The sequence below is a fragment of the Pithys albifrons genome, chromosome 2 (genome assembly GCF_047495875.1).
Source record: "Pithys albifrons albifrons isolate INPA30051 chromosome 2, PitAlb_v1, whole genome shotgun sequence".
Taxonomy (NCBI): Eukaryota; Metazoa; Chordata; class Aves; order Passeriformes; family Thamnophilidae; genus Pithys; species Pithys albifrons.
The window spans coordinates 13,574,839-13,600,889 of NC_092459.1; the positions used below are offsets into that span (position 1 = coordinate 13,574,839).

General features: G+C 37.9%; 1 protein-coding gene across 3 annotated transcripts in view; it reads right to left on the reverse strand.

The window, feature by feature from the left end:
* ASAP2 (ArfGAP with SH3 domain, ankyrin repeat and PH domain 2) overlaps nucleotides 1–26,051 on the reverse strand; it is an 86,734-nt gene that overhangs the window by 28,054 nt on the left and 32,629 nt on the right. For all 3 annotated transcript variants that reach the window (XM_071548370.1, XM_071548369.1, XM_071548371.1), the window contains exons 4-11: nucleotides 24,607–24,681; nucleotides 22,976–23,025; nucleotides 13,376–13,505; nucleotides 11,186–11,271; nucleotides 9,820–9,895; nucleotides 9,227–9,313; nucleotides 3,910–4,013; nucleotides 3,725–3,794 (exon numbers count right to left, since the gene is read on the reverse strand). In XM_071548370.1, the coding sequence (XP_071404471.1) occupies nucleotides 3,725–3,794; nucleotides 3,910–4,013; nucleotides 9,227–9,313; nucleotides 9,820–9,895; nucleotides 11,186–11,271; nucleotides 13,376–13,505; nucleotides 22,976–23,025; nucleotides 24,607–24,681 (678 nt within the window). The remainder of the gene's footprint in view (nucleotides 1–3,724; nucleotides 3,795–3,909; nucleotides 4,014–9,226; nucleotides 9,314–9,819; nucleotides 9,896–11,185; nucleotides 11,272–13,375; nucleotides 13,506–22,975; nucleotides 23,026–24,606; nucleotides 24,682–26,051) is intronic.

A 26,051-nucleotide genomic window follows, 5' to 3' on the forward strand; every position in this document is an offset into this window, starting at 1 on the left:
CCCAGCAAAAGCAGCAGACAAAACAAAGTCATGCAAGCTTTGAAACAATAAACCTGCAGGTCACTTGCTGGGCAATGTAAAACAAATTACACCCAAGAGAGGTTTCAGAGCCAGCAAGATGACAATTTATTGACAACTGCTTTGTATTCTCTGCCTAATAAATAGCTTTTCAAATTCCAGACATTCCTTTTAGTAGTAAAAGTGCATACGGTTTTAATGATTTAGTTATAAATTATATATAAACCTACAAGTATATATATTTATATACAAATACTTATAATTTATTAATTGTGTAGACACTGGGTAACTCATATATAACTTTCTCACTGGTTCTGTGAGATGGTAAAATGCAAGTAAATTTAGGTTAAGAGAGAATCCCCTTGCCCCAGTACTTTGGATCTGAAGTACATTTGGGACCTAATTAGTTTTCTGTAACTAATGAAATACAAAGCTGTAAATGAATGCACTAAAATGCTTCACAGAGGTCTGCAGGACCAATGCACACAGGACTCGTGTCTCTGGACAGGAGAATGCAGCATTAATGTCTGTATCAGGATCTGAGAACCCAAAGACTTGGCTGCAACAACTGAACACATCCTGGGCCAATATGCTGATCTGGGAATCCATGCATATTCTAAAGCTTTCATCTGAGTATCTCCTAAACTGAACTCAGCATTGACATGGGCATTAAAAACCCTTAATATGTGGCTGATACCACATCATTCATGTCCTGCAGTGCCTAACAGTCTCCCAGCTCCCTGACACACACCTGTCACCTTGTGGACAACACGTTTCTGTCACACGGCAGATCTTGCCTGGGGAAAAGTTGGAGGTGAGAGACAAAGGGATGTAAGGCTGTATAAATCTTTAGCAGGTGGAGCTGGACATTTGGCACGATTGGGAGACACTAGAGCAGAAAATGGTAACAAATATGTAACTGCTGTTATGCTCCTTCTTTGAAACCTCAGAGCTTCATTTTCCTGCTCGAGCCTCTGATTAGACAATTACGCTTCAGACTACTGCTGAATTTCCAGACACCATTGCTAACAACCATCTTAATAACCCCCAAAAGATGTGCTGCCACTTTTCATGCCATACACAGACTTAGGTATCTCCTTCCTGCAGAAATGGAAGCCCTCTATCAATGATTTATAATCTGTTCCAGCAACAAACAGTAAGTGTAGGAATCAAAAGGCACTAAAACACAACAAGAGTGCCACGATATAGACTTGATTTGTACAAAAGGCACAAGCAAATGTGTCCACCTATTTACAAACTGATTGGCTGATTTCATCATGCATTTTTTTCTGGCTCTCACAGTGACTAACTTCAGAATAAGAAGATTAAATCTGATTGTTTTGTCTTCATATTGTCCAGTTAATCATTGTGGTAGATTAAATTTTCCAGTATTAAAGAAAAAACAACAAAAAAGATTCCTCAATAATGAGTCTATCTTGTATTCCCTTTTTTGCAGACAACCAGAAAATTTCATTTAAGTTCTTTAAACACAAATCAGCTTTGAGGAATCTGATGTTTCTGAAATCTAAGTTTTTCCCTTGTGACTTCTTGACCTGGAAAGCAGTTAGGAATTCCTAATTATGTGGTTCAATCTGTTTCTATGATTGTTTTTTCATCCATGTACATTAAATTGCAGTCAGGTAGACGTCAGAAAATTTCCAACTGCTAATAATTACACAAAGAACCAGTGGCTGGTTTTCCCTCAGCCATCGCCGTGCACGTTGCTCTATGAATGCTAATTTTTTAGAAGCTTTTAGTTCTCTAAAAGTATAACCTGCAGTGCTGGCAGGTACATTGAGCATCACAGCTGGGACACTGATGGAGAACCAACCATATTCTCTCCCATCAGGAGGGCACTTGGCAGAAAAGTTTAACTCAGAATACAGCATCTGCAACTGCCTGGAGAAAGCTGTCCTAGGAACTAAACGAAAAAACCGTCCCACATAAAGAGAGGCTGCATGACCAAAGAGAAATCCATGAAGAATATTTAGTCTTTAAGAAAAAGTATTAACAAATTTGTAACTGATAAAGAAAACAAAAGTGACAACTGAATTTCTGAGAGATGATTCGTTTTGATGAACTCCTGGGACAAGAGAATAACACATCATATTTTAGAGACTATGACGTATCAACCCTGAGAAAGCTTGGAAAACAATGTTGTTCCTTCAGGATTCTCTTAAAACATTTAGAAAATTCTTAATGAACAGAAATCTCTTCTACTCATTTCAGTGTCTATGAAATATTATTTTTTTCCATAAAACTGCCATCAATACATAAGGGGATAGTGAGCAAATACGGAAAAATACTTTTTAGGGGTGTAGTTTAAAAGAAGGGACTCTTTTCATGTTGTAATATAAAAACTTCAAGACCAAACCTGTGAAACTCACCTAGCTAAACTCATATTTAAGTATCTACCTTAGGAACTGACTTCCAGCTACGGCTCCAACTGATTTCAGTGAGAACGTACTGCTTCTAAAAATGTTGGACCATCCAGTAGACAGCTTATAAAAAGAGAAGAAAACAGTGTCTTGACAGACTCAGTAACTGTACTGGCATGTGAAAGGTTTCAAATTCTGCTCCACAAGTGAATTCTCATAGCCTCTGCCAGCTCTGAGCTGCACCAGCTACACTCACTGGTCCCAGCACGGCATGTCCAACACCAACTGCAACTGCAGCACACACAGACACCACAGAATACACCAGCAGACTTTGCTCTGACAGAGACACACTCATACACACTCAAATGAGAAGATGGATAAACTGGTGGACAATTCCAAAGCCATAGTAATGACTCTGCTTTGCAGGCCTGGCTGTACACTCCTCCTGAACTCCTGGTTATCAGTTCCAAAGGCAGCAGCCTGTGGTTAGATGCACAAATGAGAGATTGATTCATTTTTGCTGCTGGGGTCAACTTGTAGTCATAGCAACAGGCATAACAGGATGAAGAACAGAACAGTTCATAACAGGACCAAGAAACAGGACTGTTTATTAGACCAAGAATGGGAAATAGTGTCACTGAGTTATTTTTTGCCTTAAGAAAGTTTCTCAAAAATTTTGAGGACACAATATAAAAAGAAAAAAAGTTACAGGAAAGCAAAATCAAGCTGAAATCCAAGTGCAAAAGGTCCAAAACATGAAAGTATAAATTCTTAAAATTTTAACAGACATTTAGGATTTATACTTAACGTGTTTCAAATATTAGTAGCAGTAAAAGAGAGGGACTTGTAACTCTCTATTTTCAGAGTTGATTTTCCCCAACAGCTACTCCTCAGGAGCTACTTCCTAACAGACTACCACATAGGAGCAAAGTTGAGGGAGTCAGCCTACTCCCAGTTTGTCTTGCAAATATAAAAAGTTGTTTAACTCCTATCTAAAAGATGGCTTAATTCCCAACCATATCTTTAAAAAAAAAAAAGCTAGAATTTGTATTTTTAGATAGCCTGGTAAAATAAGAACATTTACATGTACTGAGTCACTAAAAAAGCCTTTTTTTCCCATTAATAGTCATGAGCATTAAAATAGCTGTATTTTTAGATACTGTGTATGTCTCAATATATTTCTGAAAAGCTTCCTTAAAAAATAATATCTCTCATATTAAAACACTGCATCAGGAATCTAGCTAATTCCAAATTATAAATATAGACCAGCAGATCTTGCTTTTTGTATTAGCAACCATGTACATAAAATACTGTAAACAAATACTTACTGTACCATGGGAAATTGTGAGAAAACCATTTTTAACTGAGCACTTCCTTTTCTGCCACACTTTTCTGATTCTAGTTTAAAGGGAGGAGAAAAAAAAAGGTGACTCAGTTTTAAATATATTTTGTATTACACTTCTTCAGCTCTTAGGGCCTAATGTTTTTTCCAGTGGACTCCAGTGGTACTTACCCATCACTTTTCTTGTACAGACTGCCATTCCGTTCAGTGCCATGCTCCTTGTTTCCCTGAGGCTGATGTAAACTGTAAGCTGTACTCTGACGAATCTGAGAGTCCTGAAATAATCAACAGCAATTGGTAATGCATTCCACACTTTCAGCCAAACTAACCCCCCATTAATGAGTTTCAGAGCTTTTCCTTCCTGCTCTAATCCAACAGGGCAAATGAGGCATATTTTTCCTCCTCAATGAGAAAGAACAAGATCCATTTCTTTTTTCAGAGGGCACAAAAATCATTTGAGAAGTAGCCATTCTCACCACCTGCCAAAATCCTTTTACTTGCTTTATTTAGATTTACGATTGGCCTTAACATCCAGGGGGTTTAACCTGAAACTTAATGAAGTAGTGGGCTTTCCAGCTCATGCAACACTACACAGTATAAACATTAAAGATTATTATTATTATCTGCAATTGCCAGTTTACCCTTCCATTGTGAAAAAAAGAATTATACACATCGATCCAAATAAGTGATTTTCCCTGTGGAAACTGAGTCAAGTTATTGCCTGAAAAGCGCAAGAGACCTCCTGGAAACACAGTTCAGGAGTCATATAGGAAAACTGAAAAGTAATTTCCAGAAGAATAATTTAAAGCAAAATACCTTGAACAGAGTAGAATTCTGGGACAGTAAGAGACAAGGATTAACTAAACCCTTCTCACTGCTCTCAGAACTACCCAAAGACAGGACCCACTGCTGCAAGAGTCCACCTTCCTAAAAAATATGAACCTGAAAATGAGGAATCTGATGTGTCATGCTATATTAGCAGCAGTAACATGACAGAATGGACTTTTAAATCCATACAGTAACAACGACTCTTACTTATAATTGTGATTGTTTTCTTTCCTACTATCATGGCTCTATGGACATAATTACAGATTATACATGGCAGACAATACAAGTATAACAAGGAGGAAAACCACGAAGCAGATCAGTTACATGACTATGAGCTACTCTGAACATGGTGGCAGGGACAGAGCTACCACCTACACCACTGTCCAGAGCACTTAGGACTCCACACCTCCAGGCTCATCCTGAACACAGTGCTGGAGCTCAGCGGTCCAGAGAACAACGAGCTGAGCTCCATGCAGGCTGCAACACTCCCTGATGCGCCTTCTCAGCAGAAGCAACCTGTGCCCTCTTCCCTGCCTCTCAGCTAGAGGTCTGGGAAGCATATCAGGAGCTACAACATGTATCTGAGGCTTTTAAAGGCACTACAAAACCACCACTTAAATGTTTGTGGCTGACAAAGCATCCCTTCAGATTCAAAGCAGTCTGTTTATTTTTCTTCTCCAATTTGTTTACACAGAATTATTTGGTTTTGCACTCTGGCTGCACAAAATAGAGCCAGAACAACATTTACAAAAAATTCCTGTCTCTCATTAAGAACTGCTGCACGTATACATTACTGACTTCTGAAGAAAATCTGATCTGACACTGCCTATTGTGCCCTACCAATGCCTTGATCTCTGCCTCCCATTAGTCAGTCAAGGAACTCCATTCCCGGGAAGATTAGAGGCCTTACAGGAAATGAATTTCAGTTCTCCCCATCCTCAATTATGTAAAGATTTCAGGTGACCTTCAAAACCTGCTCAAAGCACCATCCCCATTACTTAAGTCTGTGCTGCTGCTTTTTGTGCCTTATTTTCTGTTGCATTTCAGCTCCCTCCCTTCAGCTGTTTACACTCAGCTGCTGTGTTTGGCCAAACTGGCAAACCAATAACACAAGTTTCCTGCCTTATTTCAGCAGGAGAGGAAGCTGCTGTAGCTGACGTGTATTTCCACACATTCTTTACTATGAACAGTATCTTTAAAAAATGTAATACTCTTTCAAGAAAAGAACCTAAGGATAAACATATTTTCCATTCAAATCCTCAGTCCAGGTTATGTCCAGATCAATAGTGCCCAATGTGATTGCCTGATGATGGTTTTCTACAGCTGACAAGAGGTGCAGGATTTTGATCTCTGCCCTAACAGACAGGATGTCACCCCACAAACCACCATCACAATTAACATTCTCCGGGCAATTTCAGCATGCCTTTGCCATATGCAGGCTCTCCAAAGGATCTTCCCTTATTCCTGGTTTGCATATTGCACATAACAGATACAAATCACAGGTAACAGGGTCAGACCCAATGCTCTCATCGAAGGAGCAGGAACAAATGGATTAGTACAGGATAGAGGACATACCTAGCACAGAGTATTGTCATTTCAAATAACTCTTGAACACAACAAGATCAGAACAGACTGAAGCACACAAGCCTAAGAAACTGAACTTTGACCACTTTATCAACTTCAAAATGTAGATAGGCATAAAAAAAGGTGAGTCATTTAATTGCAGCATGTTTTTAGTGAATCACTTCACTGACCATAAACAGGTTTGAAATTATTTCTTCCAAAGTTTAAAAAGACAGACTGACTTCAAGCTGAACAGCATAGCTAAAAATTAAATAAATCTGAAAACAGTATTCTCTAAAGATGGTGTGAGACTACTGATAAGAGATACCCTAAAATCCTATATATCAGCCCCACTATGTGAACTTTCCATACAAGGTGCTTCAACTTGCACACAGCAAATTTTGGCTAGCCATTCTACAGCTCCCACAGAGCAGGACTTTTAGACTGACCAGATCACTCCTGTGTGTAAAGCTGCCAAAAAAGTCCTTATAGCTCTCCCAGAGCCTGAGCTTCTCTGGCATTTGCATGATGTTTTAGAAATTCATCCCTTACTTATTACAGCCCCACAGAGCCTGCAGAAGGTGTATCTACCAGGCAGGCACCCTCTCCTGTAGCACAGCTACTGCAATTTTTGTCAACAAACACAAAGTTGCTCCTGTTTTGCAGAGGCCTAAATAGATTACAGGTTGTAGCAAAGCAGGAGAAGCGAATCTAAACACTACAGTCTGGAGGTGACCTCACCCAAGGTCATGGGAACAAGAACAGTTTAGCCAATACAACCCTAAGGTTGACTCTGAAACTTGCAGGACCTCTGTAGTTTGAAAACTAAAAGTTTAAAAATCAAAAATTATGACAGTGAACACAAAATGACATTTCAAAAAGAAGTTTCAATACAAACCAGTTTTGAGAACATTCTGTGCAGGAAGAAACTATGTACACAGGCACAACAAAAAAGGTTCACTATGAGTGCTCACGTGTTTTCTTTTTTTAAACACAGCAGAAATTATATTTGTCAGTGTGCTATCATTTCACAAGTGAAGTCTATTTTAATTAAAAATACATATATTTTCAAAATCTTGCAAGAACATCACATCAAGCAACTGGATTTAATTTCCAAAAGAAAGTACAAAAGAAATCACCAATTTGTCTTCCAGCAATTTTCTTTCCCAAAAACAATCTGACAACTTTTTTCTTTTCCCTTTTTTTTTTTTTTTTTGGTAATAAAATAAACCAAAGTGGAGAAAGAACCAGTCTTTTCATCCCAACAGACAAAAGCTTAGAGGAAAAATCCAGTTTCTTGAAATCAGAATGGAAATCATGCCAACTATTTTCATTAAAATATAGCAACACTTACTCTCCTAGACTTCGGTCACAAAATGTAAATGCATTTCAGGAAGGAAAAAGAAATCAGTTATAGTAAAGGAAATTACAGTGCAACAGGAATAATATTAGTGGGCTGTGCAGCAAATTATACCAGAATTCTTTGGCATCCCACTGATTAATTGATGTTTTCAAAAAAACTTTTAAAATAATTACACTTCTCATGCTCTGCAGGTAAGCATCTATATCTAAATTTGCAGAATTAATAAATATTGCCTACAGCATAAAGCACTTTCTATGCTTGTATTTTTAAATGTCACAAGTCCAGCAGAAATAATAAATTTATGTGCATTATTAATTTATGAGTCTGTGACCAGATGTGCACTCATCGTATCTTCCATATACATTTAGTATCAATAGCACTGGTAAGGAGGCAAAAATAGAAACAACATTCACAGCAACCATGACACCCAACTGCTTCTGGTATCTCTCTTGAGCAAAGATCCAATTAAAATCAGAAGCCTCCTAACACACCCTGAACAGCAAAGACTCCTTATTGAGAGTGGGCAATCAATGGCGAAGCCAAAGCAGTCACCATTTTCATGAAGATCACTAGTATCATTCTGTAGAGCTCAAATTTGGAAGTTTGTGGCAAATCAGTGAGTCCCAAATGCCAGGCAGAATCTAAGAAAGAGCCTGCAGGCTGTATGGGAGTTTGTACACAATGGTCATTATCACAAACTTCACAAGGTAACAAAGCACCTCAAAGTGAAGGGTGTTCCAGGCTGTTCCAAATGCCTGTGAGCAGGTCATAGAATCACATGGGTTTGGGTTGGAAGGGACCCTTAAAGAACATCCAGTCCAACCCTGGCTGTGGGCAGGGACACCTTTCACTCCATTACATTGCTCAACAACCATCATGTGTCACCAGTAAAAGCCAGGAATCATCATAATTTTTACAGGAAGATCAAAGCAAGACAGGAAAAGATCAAGGAAGTCTGAGCTCTACAGACTAAACTATTTCATCATGATCCCTCTCACAAAGAGAATCTGCATAGGGGGAGGGGGCTCATCCATCACTTGCCCATGGCCCAGCAGCCACACAAAGGAAGCTGGCTGGCATTTATTTATATGAAGAGGAAGTGCTAGCACTCTGAAACAAAAGTAGACCCAACATGTAGGATTACATTATACAAAACATGCTTACTTCCAGATCACATTTTGCCAACTGAAGCTGCTCCAGAATTCCCTACATCTAATAGCAATTGTAATAGAAACTCAAAAAATACTTATTCGTTGGATTGCCAAACTGACCCAATTCTTGTACATTTGAACTCAGTCATCTTGTAGCAGAGTAGCAAATTTAACTGTCACATTTGCAGATGATGACAGAGGTGTTTTGGGATTTAAAGTTCAGTTTTATATAATTTTTATACAGTTTGAATAGTATTGTGAGATAACGTTCTATGAGTAGGGTCTCCTTGATACTGCCAAAGTTTTTTCAATCTCAGTTTGAGTAACAGTGCACCACCTGAAGTATTTTGCAATACTAGTAACACAAAGAAATAGCTTTTCAGTAAGACTCTTATTTTCAGTGAGCATTCGTTAAAAAACCCCCTTTGCGAGAAACATTCAATATCAGTATCAAAACAAAAATGAATGAACAAAAGACATTTGATATCTGATAGAAAATAAAATAACTCTATTTTGAATACTAACATTGCATTAGAAGTAATTAAAATGGGTATTACAAAGTTTAACCACCTTATATGCTCACCTCTTTCTGATCAACTTGGAGTGCTGATTTTAAAATATCCCTAAGCTGTGTTAATTGCCTTCTTTCTTCATCTTGTGCTTGTTTAATCTTGAAGAAAAAAACCCACAGGTTAAAAATAACATTATTTTTTATTGTCAAGGCAGATCTTTCAAATTTGCTGCTTAATTGGTTCATTTTTTTGACAAATATTCAGCAAGAATGAAAACACAATGAGAAAAGATAATGTGATCAGTTTGTTTTCCTTTATACCTTTGGAAAACTTGATAATGGCTAAGATGTTGCTGGGTTAAGACTCTGACATTGCCTCACAATGTTCTTGCTTCTTTGTGTTCCGTTTGAAACCACATGTTACTTTCCACTTAGACAGTAAACACTTTAGAGCAAAGGGTGTTTTCCTAACATTTAACACATTTGGGTCCTGAACTGTAGCTAAGATTTCTGAATGCTATATTAGAACAAGATTTTACTCAGCAATCTACTCAGAATCTTAAAATACTGACTATTAAAACAGTCAGTCAACCCGAACCAAAATGATCATGCTCCTACTGTAAAAAACTAAATTTACACCACAAATATGAAAGGTTGCCACTCACTGTATAAAGATCTGTCGAGAGTGTCTCAATTGAAGGCTTGAGACTTTCAACTGCTTTTAACCCATCCTGAAAGAAACTTAAAAGGAAAAGCAAAAAGCAAGCTGTTATTAAATTTTACTTTGTATTTTCTGCTTAAAAAGTTGCCAAAGGAAGACATGCATATTATTATGCCATGCCATAAACTTCAAAACATTAAACATTTTTGTAATGCATCTCTGGCTGATCCACCTCTTTATTTCCATCATAGCTTATTCTAACATGCAAAATTCCCAATTAGATTCAGAACTGCCACAATCCACTGCCACATAAATTTTCCTCATTCTCACCTCAAACACAGGTTCTCATCCCACTTTGTGAAGGCCCAGAACAAGCAAGATTCATTTGCAGAACAGCAAAAGCTCTAGTAGATATAAAATAATTGTGACTTCTTGAAGCCAAATAATTTCATGTCTGATGCAATCTTTCTACTAAAGGAAACCCCCTTTGTTTCCCAAGCATTAATTCTATCAGTAGTATTACATATATTTTTGTACTGGCAGGGGAAAAAGTTTTCCAGCTCTCAAAAAACCAGTAACTCAGCTTTAAAAAATAAATTTTAAGAAACTACAATTACATGCATATTTGACTAAAAATTGCTGCATTGTTTGCAACATAAAATATATTCACTCTGGGAAGTAGACACAAAAGTGACAACAGAGCACAGCATTTATGTTGTTGAAATTTTATGAAATAGAACAGGTGAATGACATACTACAACTAAAACTGATTTCAAAAGTAACAATATAGGGGAAAAAACACATAGATGCAGACTGATCTTTTAAGATGAAAACTTACTGATTTCACAGTTATAGCTCTGACTTCGTTGCTACATTACTGATTTGTAAGACTATCATATAAAAGTACATAATTCTAATGAAAACTATGTGTTTTATTACTGGGTCCTTCAAGTAACTAGAAAAAGTGTCATTCTTTCAATACAGTTTTATCTTACTGCTTATGCACTTAATTTTTCTTGAGCACAGAATTAATTTAGATCATTGCTAGATACACTCAAGAAAGTCCATCAAAACTAATGGACCACTAAGTAACAGACCAAACTAATAGCTCTGTTTCAAGAGTAGTTTATAAACATGGCAAATATTATTTGGCACTCCTTTGAAACATATAATTATATTCCAAACAACGAGTTCAACCTCATTACATGTTTCAGAAAGTGGAAACAAAAGTAATGTGTCAAAAGAGCAAGAACAGCTGAACTTTAACATTTATTTTGAAAATTCTAGAAAAGGACTATGATGATGTCAAAAATGGAACACAAAACATTGCTCCAGCTATCATGTAGATATAAAGAAAACTGAAAACATACTTGCACTGAGCATGAAAGTACTTGATCAAGTTCTGAAGCAAGTCCACTCCTTTTTTAATCTTGATTTCGTTGACTTTCAGGAGGTACTGTTAAAACAGTAATTCACAAAAGAAATCAATTACTACTGCTGCAGTGTTTTTAACATTTTATTTTCAGTTATAGTTCAACAGGCTTTAACAGCTGCATATTTACATGACCTGAAAGAGAATGCATCAAAAAGTGGCTTCAGGAGTTAAATCACACACATGGAATTGTTGTCACTGCTGATTTCTGACACCGTGTGAGGATATTTCACTATGATTTATTCAAATTTTTAAAATATCCTTTATGACTCCTGGGGAAAGCCTTTGTTAAAAAAAGCATGGAAGGGTTTGTGAAGTAGATTTAGGAACCCATTCTTAAATTTGGCAGCACATCTAAGAATGTATCTCACTAGTTATTAAATTCATTGCTAAATAGAAGCCATTAATGAAAAAGCAGTTCACTAAAAAAAAAAGTGAGGGATGATTTTAGCAATTTTTCAAATCTGCCTGTTGATTTATAGTTTTCATTATGAAATCCTTATACACAGCCAATTACAGCAAATTACAGTTTAGCAAGAGATTTAAAAAACCCAAACTACTGTCAAGCTCAAAAAAGAGTGTAATCACTGTCCTTTTGCACAAGGCACAATCAAAGTCCGTATTAAGTGGCAGCTCCCCCTGAGTGCCACAACATAAAAGGTGTCAGCCAGGCAAGCAGAAGTATCATTGACCAAATATCTACACAAGTCCTTAACTGTCCATTAAACAACAACAATTTTTAACCCTGGCTTAGACAGTGACCTCCAAGCAAAGGAGTGAACATCTTAATGATGTTCTAATGCATCTGGTTTTTCTCTCCCCACAGCACATCCTAAGTATTCTAAACCCATTAAAATAAATCAGCATCCAAGTGCCAGCTTTCAATGTTGCAGCATTTTATGCTGGTTCACATGAACAAAGGATGAGTCTGAACGTAGACATGTTCACTGGATAGTACTGAGCTGGAAGAATCACCTCTCCGGCTCCAGCCATTTAAAAATGGAGCTCTAAGCAATTTTGTATTGAGTTCACTTTCATCATTTAGAGAGAACTATCTGTACTTATGATAAAACTTCAATATGTCATCCTTCTGATTTACTATCAAAACAAAGTCCCCTTTCATGCCTATTCAGAAATAACCAAGCAAAAACTTCTTTCTCCAAAATCAGAAGAAATACAGTATACGCTTTAGTCATTTCACATTTAAGGTAATCTGATCCAATTTCACAGACTTCTCCCTGCATTACCACAACTGACTGAAGTGAACTCTGCCTTTACTGTGACACAGCAAGAAAGTAGCATCCGTTCCTGGTTGTTTCTTAGGAAGGATACAGATGGGCAATTAGCTGACAACATCCTTATGTGTACTGGGTACTCAAATCCCTTTACCAGTTTTGAACACTTTTGTCTGACTCTGTAGAGGAATGTGAACCTTTACTATTAAGTCTGAGTGCATGCAGTAATTAAAAGAGGTATTCGGGAAAACTGCAGTTATGCTATGCTGGTATACAAATCAAATAAGCAATAATCACCACAGTAAAATCAGAAGAAACACCCTGGTATATTTCTGAGTTAATGCATAGAAAAAAACTGAACATAGCAACTTGAATTCCCAAGCACAGAACCAGATGTGTCCTACCAAAAATATTCACATCAAATTTAATATACTGCAAAATCACAAAGATTTCCAAGTAAAAACATTCTGAAACATCCTGAAAGACAATTGGATTTCATCCTTAGCACTTTCTCCCTGCACCAGCCCAGCACTGTGCTAGACTCGAGTCTCTCCTCATAATAATGCAACAGCTGTCAGCACAGGGAACAATTCAGAGAATGAGCTAAGGTTTAAAATAACTTACAGGGAATTAGTAGTGTAAAGGCTTATTTATTATAATCTCTTAGTTTTTTATTGAGCTTTTAATTAATTTATCTGTTAAGTGAAATCAAAACATATCTAAATTCCCTGCAAAGTTTGCACGTCTGGATAATAAAAAAATGAGTTTTCACAAATGGAGACCACTGTTAACTTGGTATTTCCCTTTAGTGTCACAGCTGCCATTAAACTGGATTTTTCAAAATTTTCCTAAAAACAGCAGCAGAACAATAGGAATTTCACGTTGAATCTTACCTCACACATCTGTAACTGGAAGAATCTTCTTTCTTTCTCCATCTCTTCTGCAATTTCAGCTCCACTGATTTCCGTACGGATCATCCCATGCAGCTTAGCATGCTCTTTTTTCTCCTTCTCTATTTTTGTACTGTAAGGCAAAAAGAATCAGTCAATGAAGTGAGAAATCCATAGCCTCTCAGGAAATCTGATTATTCACAAAGTCTACTGACAGATGCAGAGCAAACTGCTGTAGCTTTGCATACGAGTTAATTCCAGATGACATTTCATCTGAAATTTGACAATGACTAAAGATCGGCAATGACATACAGTAGCTGAAATGTAATTTAATAATCTGTTAAAGGTCTGACAAATATTCCAAGAGAAGTCACTAAATGAGAAGATACAAAGTTCTTGCTCTGAAGAAAGAAAATACTGGGAAAAAAAATAATTTACTTGAAAACATATGGGGGTGTTTAATACCAACAGAGCAAACACTGGTTAACAAAGTTCAATTATGTCACCAGATTTATTGAGTCTTGCCTGTCATCAAGTCATCTTCTATATATATGGGGTTTCCTCAGCCAAAATCACAGTTGCTCTCTGTGCTTGCTGCTGAGCCAGTTGGCACTGGGAGTGCCGGCCAGCCGGCTGTGTTGCAGACTTCAAAGTCTGCTAGACCAGCTGTCCTAATTCCCTAAAAGTTTCCATGAACGTTTTCCAAGAGCTCCGAATAAAACAGGTTCTCCTGCAGAATATAAATGAATAACCAATGCCTGCCCTACTCCCATAAACACACTTGTGCATTTGTTACAGCTATTTTCTGCATTATTCCTAAAGCCAGTATCCTAATTAGACAACCCAGTTAGACAAGTCTGATATGGAAAAAAAAGATATTAAGAAAATACATGAAGGTGCTTACATTTTGGAGAAAGGCTTCTAGTTTGCCACCTGTGCTGTTTAGAATCTGACAACTGCGAAAAGAGCTTCCTGAGGAAATGCTATACTGCTTTTGACCAAAAGGAAGCATTACACAGGAATACAGGAAGGAGATCAGTGGAACAAATAACACACACAACTGTCCTACCTCCTTTTGGGTAGTCAAGTGTCTCTCAGCACTCTCTCTGAAAAGATGACATGCCTCAAGTGCTCTCTTAACCTGATGTTAACATTGCCCTAACAGCTTAAGGGAAAATGTCCTAGATGGTCTAAGGACTTCCAGTCAACAAAATATTCTGTACTTAACACTCCTCAAAATGAGGAACTGCCTCCTAGAACACCTCAAGCAGCAAGGGAAAACAAGAATTAGGCTCATTAATCCCATCCCGTAACATTTCCACTGGGAAACATTTTGAGCAGCATTTCACAAAGCCCCACTGTGCTCTCAGCACTGGCAGGCACAGCAGAGCCAGCCCTGTGCAGTATTCCAGCAGCCAGCACATCCAGCCAGCACGACACTCTGCCTCAGTCCATTACATCCTGCCAGAAGCACATGTTTGGAGGGAAGGTCCTCTCCTTTAAAATAAGTATTCTTAAAAACTCCTGTCCTGAATAAAAACTCCATTTCAGAATGTTCTGTTTAATGAAAAAGAAATCTGTACTCTTACAATTACTGCCAATTACACCATTTTGTAGGCACAGAAAACAGTCCAAACACAAAAATTAACCAGACAAACCTGAACAAGGAAGATAAACCATTACAAAAAAGATTAACAGAAAATGACAAACATACAGCTCCTTTCTAGCACACGCTCCAGTTGAGTTTACATTATATCATACTTGATTGTTCTAAACCAGTCAAACTGCAGAGCAAAGATCCAGGATGCTTCAGTTCTCTCAGTTTCCACATATAACCCAACAATTCCTGAGGCCAGAGAATTCACTGGCATTTGTGTGAAGGCTAATAACTATTAATTGCTATTGTTTGGTATTCTCATTGTTTACAGAGAACAGTACTTAAACACAGGATGAAAAAAACACCTCCAAAATTTTAAGAGCTTATTAGCATGTCATAAGGTGTCCCTAAATGCTAGTTAAACCAAAAGACAACTATGCCAAAAAGTCAAACATTATGCACAATATAACAGCATGCATTGTATTACTCTTAAAGAAAGCTGGATTTTTGTGAAAGTGTCTTTTCTACTCTTTAAAAGTTAAATCATTCTCCATAGGCAAAAAAACCAGTTAAACCAAGACAAAAGCTTACTGACCTCTACCAAGTAATTCAGACAAAGACATCCTTGAAGCCGTTTCCTGGAGTTTCAGACTATATATATGGCTTCAAAACCTCAAAAATATGCTTTTGCAAAAGCCCCAAACCACCTCTCAGTGGCAAATACCAGAGATACATGATGGTGTGTTTCACATTTGCATTTCCTTATCATTTATGTTTTTAATCTCTAACTATGTCTTTGTTTTTGTAATCCAGAATATATCCTGCTGTTTTGCTACAATAATATGCTACCTCCTATCTGACTGATACTACAGATCTCTTTGTTTCTAGGGAAACAAAGACATTCTGTACAGAAGTGTTGCATGCAAATCTTGAGTCCAAAAGGTTGGCTGTGTTTCCTATCCAAATGCAAGGATCAACTCAGCTTAAGTGTCACTCTATTTATGACACGAACCAAATCCTTTTGGCAAAGACAGTTCTGTGACATAACACTGCGGGATTTCCAAATATTGCAGAGTATTTAGGTCTTTCAGGCCTATCCATTAGGCAAAATTAATAAGAAAATTGTGAAAATGCTAAAAAATACTCTGGAACCAATAAGAAAGCAGTAAATATTTTGTAATGCTGCTGTACTTGAAGCTTCTGTGGCACATATCACACATACAGACTTTGCCGACTAAGACTAAAATCTGAGCACACGTCAGTCAATTTACAACGCAGCTGCACATCACCAATACACAGTGAGCTCAGGTGAGTGCAACAGACAAGCAAAGTGAAATACAGGACAAAGAACTACAACAGAAAAGTCACACACATATAAAGTGAATGGTCTTGCCCGTTCAGTTTCCACTATAAGATTATTTTTACAGCTCTAAATTTAAAAGCAACTGTTTTTCAATATCAATTATAATTTGCATTTCATCAGTTTTGCCATACAGATCATAATATAAATAAACTCCAAAGACTGGTATTTATTTTCAGCCAGTCAATAAGGGTAAATAACCAGAGCACCCTGTGTATGTGCAGCAGTAGTGAACTGGCTGGATGGGAAGCAATTCTGTTGTTCTTCCTCTCTTTCTCTATACAGCAGTAAAGCAGGCTGAGTCTGGGTATGTACCATGAAAAGACACAGAGACTGGGAACAGCACCTGGAAGGAACACACCTGAATTGGGAGCACTCTGGAAAATGGAGTGTTTCTAAAGACAACTTTCTTGACAACATTATATTATACATTTTCATTTCAAATACCATTTCTTTGTCTAGTCTTCATTTTCAGCCTGACTCTCCAGGTTCTGGCATTCCAGCCTTTCGGTGAAAGAGCCTCCATTTCATTTTATCCTACTGCCTGTCAGTGCTGACAGTAAAGCATGTCTTTCCTGTCACTCAACTCCTCAATGGAGAATCCATCTTTTCCATTTGGAAATGCTGGAAAGCTTTTCCCTTTCATTCATCCTGCTCTGAGCAATGGGGGAGAAGAGAGTAGAAGGAAGAAAATGTGCTCCAATCTTCCCAGCATTTCATCCATAACATCTGCAGATTCAGTCAAAGACTTTTCCATTTAACTTGCAGGTAATCTCCTTCAAAATAAAAATACTTAATATGAAATCTTGGACTCATGGATGTAGTTTAACTGGACTTCAGTAAAGCCTTTGACACCATTTCCCACAGCACTTTCCTGAAGAAACTGGCTGCTCTTTGCTTGGATGGGTGCACTTTTATGTTGTAAAAAAACTGCTGGATGGCTGGGCCCAGGGAGCTGTGGCAAATAGAGCTGCCAGATGATGGTTGGTCACTAGTGGTGTTCCCCAGGGCTCGGTATTGGGGCCAGCCCAGTTTAACAACTTTATTCAGTCATCTGGACAAGAGGATCAAGTTCACTCTCACTACATTTTTAGACAGCACTAAGTTGTGTGGGAGTGTTGATCTGCTGGAGGGTAGCAAGGCTCTGCAGAGGGATCTGGACAGGCTGGATTGATGGGCCATATGAGATTCATTAAGGCAAAGTGCTGGGTCCTGCACTTGGGTCACAACACTACCTTGTAATGCTACAGGCTGGAGAAGGACTGGGTGGAAAACTGCTCATTTGAAAAGGACCTGTGGGTCCTGGTTGAGAACTGGCTGAACATGAGCCAGCAGTGTGCCCAGTCAGCCAAGAAGGCCAGTGGCATCCTTGCCTGGATCAGGAGTAGTGTGGTCAGCAGGACCAGGGCAGTCATTGCCCACCTGTACTCAGCACTAGTGGGGGCCCACCTGGAGTACTGGGCTCAGTTCTGGGCCCCTCACTACAAGAAAGACATTGAGGAGCTGGAGAGTGTCCAGGGAAGGGCAGTGGAGCTGGTGAAGGGTCTGGAGCACAAGTCTGATGAGAAGCAGCTGAGGGACCCGGGATTTAGCCTACCTAAAAGAAGGCTGAGGGTAGACCTTATTGCTTTCTACAACTACCTGAAAGGAGGTTGTAATGAGGCACAGATCAGTTTTTCTCCCAGGTAAGAAGCAATAGGACAAGAAGAAATGACCTCAAGTTGAGCCAGGGGAAGTTTAGACTGGATATTAGAAAAACTTTCTCCTGGAAAGGGTTGTCAAGGCGTGGAACAGGCTGCCCAGGGGAGTGGATGAGTCACCATCCCTGGAGGCATTTAGGAGATGTGTAGATCCAACACTTAGGAACATGGTTTAATGGTAGATTTAGTAGTGTTAAGTTTATGGTTCAACTTGATCCTAAAGGTATTTCCCAACTTAAAGGATTGTATTATTCTGCTCTATGATTCTATATTAAAGCTACTTTGCTTAGCACTTCATTCTATGTCACTATTTTCAAGCTGTGACTGCCATTTTGTTTCATGCACTTGCTTTAAAAGGAAACGTGGCAGAAATATCTACAGCCTATGAATATATCAATGATCTACTGAGTCAAGCTAGAGCTCCGAAGAAGTAGTTTGAGAAAAGCTTGCAGAACTTTCAAATAATTTTTTTATATAGTTTAAAACATGAATTTACCAAACTGGAAACATCATAACAAACAAGTAGCTGCATAGACATTCTTACAGGAGACTGTATTTGGACTTTGTTCATTTTTCCATTGACTCCAATGGTTCAGAAACAAATCATTAACAATAAAGTTATATCTAGATATGAACACTTGTGTTTCTTCACGGTAATGTAATGCTACTGCCTTGATCTTATAATGCCATAAGCACATTCAAGTTACTTGTTCTCTTCATGCAGTTGGGCACAAGAGACCTCATGCCCAGTTTTTAAAAGAATAGCAAAGGAGGAGAGGCAGCCAGCCTTCTCAGGAAGAGCTTATTAGTTTTCATTAAACCTTTACATTTCACAGCATTAGCACAACTCTTATTAAACAAGACTTCTGAAGATAATAGGCTCCAATTGAAAAAAACTAACATTTTCCTTTCTTTTCAGGAAAGTCAGTTTTGTGTCTGGAATACTGACATATTGAGCTAAAAAAATAGTAAATAATATGCTTCAGTAAGCTTATGCTTCTATTTCCTGTGCAGAATTGACACAAAGTCTTTACCTCAGAATGTACCACAACAGGACTGATTAAACTAAAGCATGTGGGTGAAATCTGGCTCAGCGCCTTGCTGAGTGCGCTCAGTGTGCTGGGAGAGTGAGCAGTTTGGATGAATGTGCACTCCTTCCCCGTGTGCTCCCCAGTGTTTAAGCACATGGGGGACAGCAGCTGCCTCGGAACACAAAGAGCCCAGTCTGCAACAACTCTCCCCACGGGACACAGACCAGTCCCGCTCCGCCGCTGCCACCACCGGCAGCATCTCCCAGCCCTTAGGTGGGAGACAACGGCTGCAACTGAGGTCCCAAGAGAAATGCACTGCTCTAAAGCTTTAAAAATATCTAAAAATCTTTATGGCTCCAACTGAATTGTGTTAATGACTGAGGGTGAGAAAAGATGAATTATTCATGAATGCTACCTCCGGATAGTCCCAATTTTTCATTGAGGTATTCTTACACGAAGCTGTAGGTTACTTGCTCCTTATACTCCCTTACTTGAGAGCAGCCCCAGGGCATAACAAAAAATGGATCCAGCCTCCCTCAGTTATTTCAGCTGAGGTGATTCTCAGGAAAACAGTCTGAGAAGTTAGGTGGCTACAGGGTAAAGAAGATTATTATTGCATAATAATCAGCAATGATGAATGGATCCAAGAGCATAAGAATGGATCTTAATACATCTGTCCCAAACAAGAACTAGATACACCGCAATTTTAAATACACTTAATTACATATAGAGCTTGAAGTAGCAGCTCAGAAGCTGTTATGGGGATGAAGCAAAACAGATGCCATTTTTTAATTAACTTTATTTCTTTTCAAATAGGTCATACTTGGGTATATTTGCACTCAAGAGGTCATCACAAAGGTGCAAGTAAGTGAGATGAGACAGTGTGACAAATAAGCTCTAATTCCTCTTCATAAAGGCAGCAATCATGATGAAGACTGTCACTTGCCCACAGACTACAAAAATACCACTTTGTTATCTGGCATGTAGATTCACAGGTCTGTACTTGTGAATAGGAAATGCAGATGAACGATATGATGTTAAGCATATGATACAGAGGGATGTGCAGAGAAAGAGCAGCCTAGCAGCCCTGAATGATTTATTAACCCAAAGGGAAAAGAGAGAGAAATAATAAAAAAAAGAATAAAAAGAGATATTCATATATTTGAAGAAGAATCACTGGAAAAGACAGCTAGCGAAGCACAAATCTAGGATTGGTTTTAGGCACAATCCATACAAGGAGTCATCTAAAGCAACAGACTGAAGAAGGCTAATCAAACTCCTGGCTATCAGCAATTACATCCACCCTTCTGCTCTGGCAACACAAGCTGCAGATGAGGCCACAGTTAACACTATCAGTCTCTTTGTCCTTTTTTTTTTTAGGGCAGAGACCACAAAGATACAACAACAAAAAACCCACCAAAACTTGCAATTAAGAATTCTTGAGGTGATTCTGCATTCAACCACTGCTACAGATGACCAAAATGCTCAGCCATGAGGACGTTCAGATCCATTTGGAACAGACACAGAACAAAACCAGTTATATTTACAAGAAATATTATGTATTCTCAGCAGTGTACACAACAGCAACCAGAGAAACCTCACTGTATTCCCACATCCAAAATTTAATATGAGAGAAGAGCTGACCTGAACAGATTCATGCTCAAATTAATATTCTCATCCTAGTTTCAAAATCACAGCCCTAAACTTCCCATCTCTGATTTGTAAAGAACAATGCTCAGTTATGACAGCTGGTAACATCTCAACTTATCTGAGAACTGATCTTATGCACAAGAGGCCTGACAATTTGCATAGTCTGAATTTAACTCAACAAAACATGGAAAACTGGTCTGCTCCTTGGTACAAGCAACACAGCTTGCACTGAAAAACAGTATTCCCTGATTGCCAACCTTAAGTAAAACAACCACACACACAAAAATGGCAAAAAAACAGCCCACTGTTTTAAAAAAATTATCTGGTACACAGAACTCCCAGGCTCCCCAGCCCAACCCTCAAAGAGACGATCCTTTGGTCTTCATCAAAGTCAAGGAGTCCGACAGGTTGGACTATGAGCTTTAAACTCTGCAATAGTGATGTGGAGCTTTCATCTAATCACTTAAAAAAAAAATAGAGCACTTTGGCAACTGTACCAGCCCACTACTTAGAGATATCAAAAGAAATGGTTCATGGATCTAAAAGAATTTCCTGATGAACATGTGCTCCCTTCAACTTTTGCATGTTGAATAATCTGACATGCAAATGACTTAGAAATGAGCATTGTCAAGGAGGTCTGCTTCATTTGTTAAAAAATCTTAGGGAAACTACAGAGGTAACTTGGAAAGCAGTATTTCCTTACAGTGGGAAAAGAAACCTGTTTCAGATCAAAACCCAAGTGTCTGACTTGAAAGCAAAGTCATAAAACAGCCTTTCTAGAGGACTGCTGGTTAAAAGGAAAAAATCTCATTATATCATACAAGCAGCAATGGATTTAATCCCACAGATAGAAAACACATCACCATCGCATTTTCAAGTCCTGAATGACACAACATACACAGTAACATTTCAACATGCCCATAATCTAAAATGAGAATCCCCAAATATACAAATTCAAATACATTTTTGAGGGGATTTTTTACTTCTAAAGGACTTAACTAAATTGGTTAAAACCTGAAAATATTTCTGGAGTATCTGACTCTCAAACAGACTACTAGCTCTGAGCAAACCGAGGACCAAGTACAAACCTTTACATCATTTCAACACACTTATCCTAATGAATATTCTATCAGAAATCCTAACAGAACCAGAGCTCTTGGTCCAGTAGTGACAGTGCTTTCGGTATATCTCCCAGCAGCAGCAAATTTATTTTAAATTCTGCACGTAAACTTTGTGGGATGTCAGTATGAATAGTTATACACAAGTAAACAAGCTTTCAGATCCAGCAATCAAGCACTAGTAGACAACAGCAGACTAAATTGTAGGACTATTCCTTATGGCCTCTCCTCAGAGACCAACTACTGCCATGGGCCATGATTAGAAATCTTAATTCCTTCAACAGTCAGTAACAGGTATGGCACTAAATAAGATTGCTCACTGGTAGCAAGAACATGAAACACTGGAGCCATCACAATCTTCCAAGGATTCCAACTGCCAGACTGGAGGTTTATCTCAATATTTCAGAATGTCTTGTTATGAAAATCCAGCTATAGCCAAGCAGGAATAATTTTTAAAGACTTCAAATGGACTAACTCAGTGAGTACCAGAGAATCATTGTAATTTTGTGCCACTCCAAAAAAATGTATAAATGGTGGTAGATTCTCAGCCAGTCCAGTCAGCGGTGGATCTACAAGCTATTTATGTTAAACAGTGTCATCATATGTGAGTCTTCTCGACCTGTGTCATCAGAAAAGGTCTTATACATGCAGCATTATTTCAGAACAAAGACACTGAACACGTGACACAAAACTCAACTGTAGTCACAGTCCTGGTAACACTGTGAAATGGAATAAAACTCACTACAAAATTCTACTTCAGAGACCATCAGCTGTGCTGATACAGTTGACCTGGCCAACCCAGGAAACAGCTCTCCCTGATGTAGGGCACTGAACCACTTAAGATTTACAAGGTAACAGAATCAATTGTGTTTGATATTTGGTGTTGAGCTTTATTGACTCAATTCAGTTATTTATAATTCAGTTGTTTTATAGCTGTTTACACAGTGCATTAGGTACCTTCACCTTACCTTATGGTAAGGTGGGCTAGACACATGACATGAGACACAATTACAAGGCTCAAATAGACATACACCCACTTTCAGTACACAATACACCCGCTGAGAGCATCAAACCTTAGCATTAAATAGTGACCTTTGCAGATTTCAGTTACACTTCCCTTTCAGATTAAAGTTTAAAAGATACATACACTTTTGTTTCATAGTCCTTCCAAGCTTTATCAAAGGGTTTTTTCAGGTCCTGTCAAGAAAAGAGGAAAAAATACAGTCAGCTATTTACATGAAAAATACTGCAGCTTTCACAATGAAGACACATTTTGGCCACTGGCAATTTCCACTAGAATAATGGACTTCACTCTTTCTGAAAATAGATCACCTAAGGGTTGTGCAAAAGCAATCTTGCACATAGGAAAAACAATCTTATAAAGAGCATTAATACATTCACATTTTTAAAAGCATCTCTAGGATGATTTTTACTATGGTTTTTACAACTCCATTTTACTCCTTAAAAGGTGTAACATGTTATCCCAAGAGCATACCATGTAATTAATCAAAGCAGCAGTTTTCTCATCAATCTGTGGCTCTACTGGAAAGAAGCACCTATCCCAAGGCTGCAGTATAGTCTTGGCTAAGGACTTGATTCATCCCACTCAAGCTTAAGAAATCAATTTCCCACTGACTTAATGGGACCAGTATAGGCCATATGGCTCAATGTAACTAATTCCATGAGAAGTTTAATTACTTATGTTCCAAATTCCTTTCTTTTCTTTCTTCTGAAGAAGGTAATTTGGATAAAATGATCTTAACAAGTTCCAAAGTTATTTCACTGATCTCTAAAAATGGAACAGCTGAAATTCTTCTGAAATTCAAGAGATCAGACAACTACAAAAATATACTGTTAACCATCAGACAGTGGAAAAACTTTGCAACTACAGATTAGGAACTGATTCTTACAAGTCTGTTAGTTATTTTGACAATTATTAAATTAACTAAAGCAGCATTTGATTACATTCTCAAGTCAGTGAGGCAACTCTGTGTTATAATAGATGTATTTATTCTGACATAGAAAAAGAGAAGAACAAGAGGAGTGAAATGTGGTAAGCAAACAATACAAAGATAATAAGCCTATCTTACTAAATGATCCATTTATCCTCCAGTAATTTATAATAGAAACATTTTCAGTCTATGTTTTTCTTCTTCCTTCGATGTCCTAGAACAATAGCTGCCAGTCACCTCCTGTTTGCTCATTAGTAAACAAGCATAAGCCAATTAAGTTTGTTGGCTATAGCTTGGCTATAGGTTCTGAAATTTATTATAAACATGTCATCATTTGAGTCCTAAGTTGTTGTTATTTCAAATAGGGAATATCCTCAGGGCACGAACAAATTTCAGCTTCATTAAGAAAAATCCTATGCTTTTATACAGTCTAATGTGTCTTTCTTAATATTCCATGGAGTTCCAGGTAAGTTTAGAATGCTAAATAAACATATTCATAATAATCCTTTTAAACATAGTACTACCCACTCCACAACTAAGTAAATATCTAAACCTTACACCTCTCTCTCTGCTTATCTTCTGTATCCCAGACTTGCTTTTAAAGCTTCTCAAATGTTGCTTTGTGTACATAGTAAAGAATATGTGGTAGGTGAAACCACAAACAGAAGGGGTAATTCAATTTATACACACACACACAAACCCAAACAAAAGCCCCCAGGTCTTGTTTATTAAGCTAATAGGTTCCATCAGGTAAGGTTAATGCACCAGCTAAATGTACCTATTGTACCAACAACAGTCTGACATATAAACAGGAAGAGAAACATACCCCTTTTACTCCTTTCAGATCTCCCTTCAGCAAACTGTCCAATGGAAAAGTGATTATGTTGTTCATATTCTGGATCTGCAACGAGAAAATCACACCGAATCATTGAATATATTTAGACACAGAACATAAACTCTCTTAATACACACATTTCAGAAGGTTTCACAAGGAAATCTTACATATTATTTTCCTCTCCTTGCCTTATGAAGATGTCTATCAGCACAGCCAGTAATCAAAGGTGGAAGCAACACGACTTAATTAAACTTACTCTGGAAACACTGTAACCCAGGCCAGCAGGAGACCCCCAGAATTACTGCTGATTATAAATATCTCCTCCAACAGTGACTACCAAATAAGACCACTAATTTTTACATTGCCCGATTCCACTGTTTAAATTATGTGAACACAATCATACAATTTTTCAGCACTGATAATTTTAAGTTCATGAGCATATTTTAAATTAACCTTGTTTATTTTCCAGTCTCTTCAGACCTACCCCAACAAATGTATCTGCTACTCTCCCAAGACATGGCATCTTATTCTGACAGAAGTAATAAACACAAAGGACGCTGGCCTGTAGAAAAGCCACTGTTTCAATATTTTGCACAAGCTTTTAAAAAGTAATACATCTGCCTTATTTAGCTCATGTGAACTTTGAAATAAGGATTTTATGAGGTCTTCAGTATATAAGTTTAGTGTGACTCAAGAGAAAACAAGGACTTCAAGAAGATTAAAATAATTTCAAATGAAGACAACAGTAAAACAACCATAGTTTTAGCTAAGTATCAGTGTGATAATATTTTAATAAGGAAAAAGAATGAAGAAAGACTGTAGGAATAAGACAGCCGGGAAAAGAAAGATTGCATGTCCACTCCTTTATGATTCAGAGAAAACATTCAAGGTATGGATCATAATGTCTAAGCAGAGAGTTTAAACTGTAACATTTCAAATGGATGGCTCTGAAGAACAAAATTCAGAGCACTTTAGAACAACATGATGGGAAAAAAATCAGAATAATTTTGCAGCAGTTTGGTGAAAGTTGCCCTTGGATGAGTTTCACTTTTTGGTATTGTAAGCTGTTCTTTTAAAATGTCACTTTTTCCAAGAAGCACTGAAATCCAGGTACGAAGATGGATTTCAAATGTTCCAATTACAGAAAGAACTTTGCATCATGTAGCAACAAATGCTTCTGTTTCTTTAGGAATAATGTCAGGTACATCAAAGCCCATTTTAGTGTAACCCATCCAGAAATGAAAGAATACGAACACAAACTTCAAGAAAAAAATATTTCCAATTGCGATGTGTCAGCCTTCCCAGAATTGAAAAATACAAAATATTATCACCCTGTAGTTACTTGGTGGCCTCACCAGAACAGACTCAGGGGTCTTGTCCCCAATGGTGCTCAACAGCTGCTATTCAAACAAACAAACAAGCAAAGGCCCCAAGGC